This window comes from Miscanthus floridulus, chromosome 9, assembly GCF_019320115.1.
Source record: "Miscanthus floridulus cultivar M001 chromosome 9, ASM1932011v1, whole genome shotgun sequence".
Lineage (NCBI taxonomy): Eukaryota > Viridiplantae > Streptophyta > Magnoliopsida > Poales > Poaceae > Miscanthus > Miscanthus floridulus.
In genome coordinates this window covers 14,640,044-14,643,106 of record NC_089588.1, presented here as the reverse complement: position 1 = coordinate 14,643,106, position 3,063 = coordinate 14,640,044, and the positions used below count along the sequence as shown (strand labels likewise).

General features: G+C 51.5%; 1 protein-coding gene across 1 annotated transcript; it reads left to right on the top strand.

Annotated features, from left to right (window-relative positions):
• Nucleotides 1–1,173: 1,173 nt before the first annotated feature.
• Nucleotides 1,174–2,724, top strand: LOC136481399 (NDR1/HIN1-like protein 13). Its single transcript, XM_066478751.1, has one exon. The coding sequence runs from the start codon at nt 1,426–1,428 to the stop codon at nt 2,296–2,298; it is 873 nt and encodes a 290-aa protein (XP_066334848.1). The 5' UTR covers nt 1,174–1,425; the 3' UTR covers nt 2,299–2,724.
• The last annotated feature ends 339 nt before the right edge of the window (nt 2,725–3,063 follow it).

Genomic DNA, 3,063 nt, shown 5'->3' with positions numbered 1-3,063 from the left:
TGCATGGAGTATTAAATATAGACTAATTATGAAACTAATTACACAACTTGCGACTAATTTGCGAGACGAATCTTTTAAGCCTAATTAGGTCATGATTTGATAACGTGGTGCTACAGTAAACATATGTTAATGACAGATTAATTAGGCTTGAAAAATTCGTCTCGCAAATTAGCCTCCATTTATATAATTGGTTTTATAATTAATTTATATTTAATACTCTTTATTAGTATCTAAACATTCGATGTGATATAAATTTTAGGAGCGACTAAAGAACTAAACACTCCCTTAATCTTAGATTCTTAGATGGTTTCCTCTCCCTTGTATTTATTTTTCAGCAGGCCATGTTAGAAAACGTACTTCATTGTCCAAAAAAATTGTTTGGAAACGTACTACTAGCCTCCTCCTCCAGACCCCCGAGTCTGAGCTCTGATGAAGTTGGAACAACAAGAGCAGCAGCAATCCGGAAATTTCATTTCGTTGTTCAGTTCATTAAATACGGGCGTCACCACTTAACAAATGACACTGATGCATGGTTAGTTGTTACACATTATCAACTCTGGATGACTGGATGGACTAATAATACTAAAATAAACTGATGATGGGAGTAGTTAGTTTGCTGAAGGCCGAATTGTTTCTCTGAATTTTTCATTCTCATCTGGTGGGTGTGAATAGAAAAGATGCCTCCCGAATTGAAGGAAGGAAAGCCCGCACGCGTGCGTAGATAGACCGGCCGTCTCAGGCGACCAAAACAAACGGACACTGTCACGGGCCTATTTGCACACTGTGACACGCATTCGTCAGCCTCTGGCTCGCATTCGTCGGGGATAAAATATTACTAGAATATTTTTTTTATTTTATAAAAAAAATGTTAGGAGACAAGAGGGTACATAGGCCTGCATGTTTCACAAGAGAGAAGCAGCAAGGTGTACCGTGTTTTTTTATAGGCCTGCATGCCCTCAACTTCATTATTATAATACCTGTCATGATCAAATCGCAACAACTCCCTGCATAGAAAATTGACAAGAAAATAATACCACAGCACCTGGTCTCAAGAATTATATATGCATATGCATGTATATATTAATATATAGAGAGAGAGAATAGTCCACCATACTTTATTTATATATTCAATAATAAAGCCGTGAAGTATGAAGAGCGTGAGATGACCGTTTCCCTCGTGTCCCTTTCTTTACTGGCACACCTTTTCTTCTCCTCTTGTTCGTCGTCGTCGGACGCGGCGCGGCCTCCGCCCTCCATTGGTCGATCGCCGCCCTCACGCCTACATAAAACGACGAGCGCAACGCTCACTCCCACGCCTCGGCTGCCCCGGCTCAGTCAGCGCCTCACCGAGAGCTCACAACCACCCTGCTTCAGGCCTTCAGCTCCAGCTTCACCGTCACCCTCCCTTCCTCCAGTTCCACCACCATGGCCGACCGCGTCCACCCGGCGCCACCGCCGCTCTCCTCATCCCCGCCTCATCAGCCACACGACCAGCGCGCCGCCACCACCGCTCCCTCCGGCGCGGTGCCCCCGCCAACGGACCAGCGGCACCCGTCCTTCGCGCGCCCGGCGGCGCCACCACCGGGCACCTACATCGTGCAGGTACCCAAGGACCAGGTGCTCCGCGTCCCACCCCCAGACCGCGCGCGCCGGTACAAGAAGCTCTCCACCCGCCCGGCGCGGCGCCGCGCGCTGCGCCGCGCCTGCTGCTGCGCATGCGCGGCAGTCCTCCTGGTCCTCGCCCTCGCCGCTGCCTTCGTGGGCGCCGTCTACCTCGTCTACCGCCCGCGCGCGCCGGCCTTCTCCGTCGCCTCCCTCTCCATCCACGGCCTCAACGCCACCTCCCTCGCCCTCTCCTCTCCCCTCACCACCCGGCTCGACGCCGTCGTGCGCGCGGACAACGGGCGTAACAGCAAGGTCGGCATCGAGTACCGCGGCGGCGGGGAGGTCGCGGTGTCCTACGACTCCGGCAGTGCGCGGCTCGCGGCGGGCCCGTGGCCGGCGTTCCGGCAGCCGCCGAGGAACGCGACGGCGTTGGCGGTGTTCATGACGGGCAACGGCGTGCGGCTCACGGAGGTGCAGGCGGCAAGGATCGCCCGGGAGCAGGCCGCCGGCGCCGTGCCGCTGCAGGTGGAGGCCACCGTGCACGTGCGCCTGCGGTTCGGCGGCGTGCTCCGGACCTGGACCGTGGACGTCAGGGCGCGGTGTGATGTGGCCGTTGATAGGCTCGACGGCGACGCCGTCGCTGTTAACAGAGGGTGTAGGGTCAAGGTCAGGCCGCTCTGGTGGTGGTGGTGATTTGGTTTGGTCGTCGCGGCCGCGCCGCCGCTCGCCGGCTGTCGTGGACACGTGGTTGAGGTTGACGACGCTGGCTGAACCGTACCCGATCCAACGGCTAGTGATCAGTTACTGCTTCTGCTGCACTTACTGGCATTGAGCAACGGTTGTTACTGTGAAGATAAATTGATTTATAGGGATTTTTTGGGGCGTGTTTAATTTGGATTTCTTGTTAATGCAGACAGTAATTCAGTAAGTATTATACTGTAATAACTTTCTCTATACTTTTTTGCTGTAATATATATTGTACAAAAGAGGAGCAAATAAATGACCGGAGCATGCATTTCGCTGTGTCCTGAGCTGAGGGCTGCTGCTGTGAATGTGAAGATGGAGAAAAATCTCAGTTCAGTCACTGTTGGTGTAACTGGCTGTTGAACCGGCGCTGCATTTCTGCACTCTGTACGTACTAGTCTGTGGCCAAAGTCAGTCAGCTCGTGTACGCGTTGTGTAGTTCGATCTTGTCTTGCTTGTGCTGTCACCAACTTTGCCAAGTCGCGTCTTGCTTGGAGTTTTATTGTGTGTTTTCAAAAGAAAAAAATGTGTCTTTTGTATGAGCTTGGTGGCGTTTTATTATAAATTTCAAGTTCGGCCGCGTTTAGTTCCGGTCAGATTCGCTGGCACTGTAGCTACACTGTATCGTTTGTTTTTATTTGGTAATAATTGTCTAATCGTTGACTAATTAGGCTTAAAACGTTCGTCTCGCAAAGTACAACCAAACTGTGCAAT

Bases quoted from the DNA above. Each gene is read 5' to 3' on its own strand.
- LOC136481399 (XM_066478751.1), top strand. From the start codon at position 1,426: ATGGCCGACCGCGTCCACCCGGCGCCACCGCCGCTCTCCTCATCCCCG.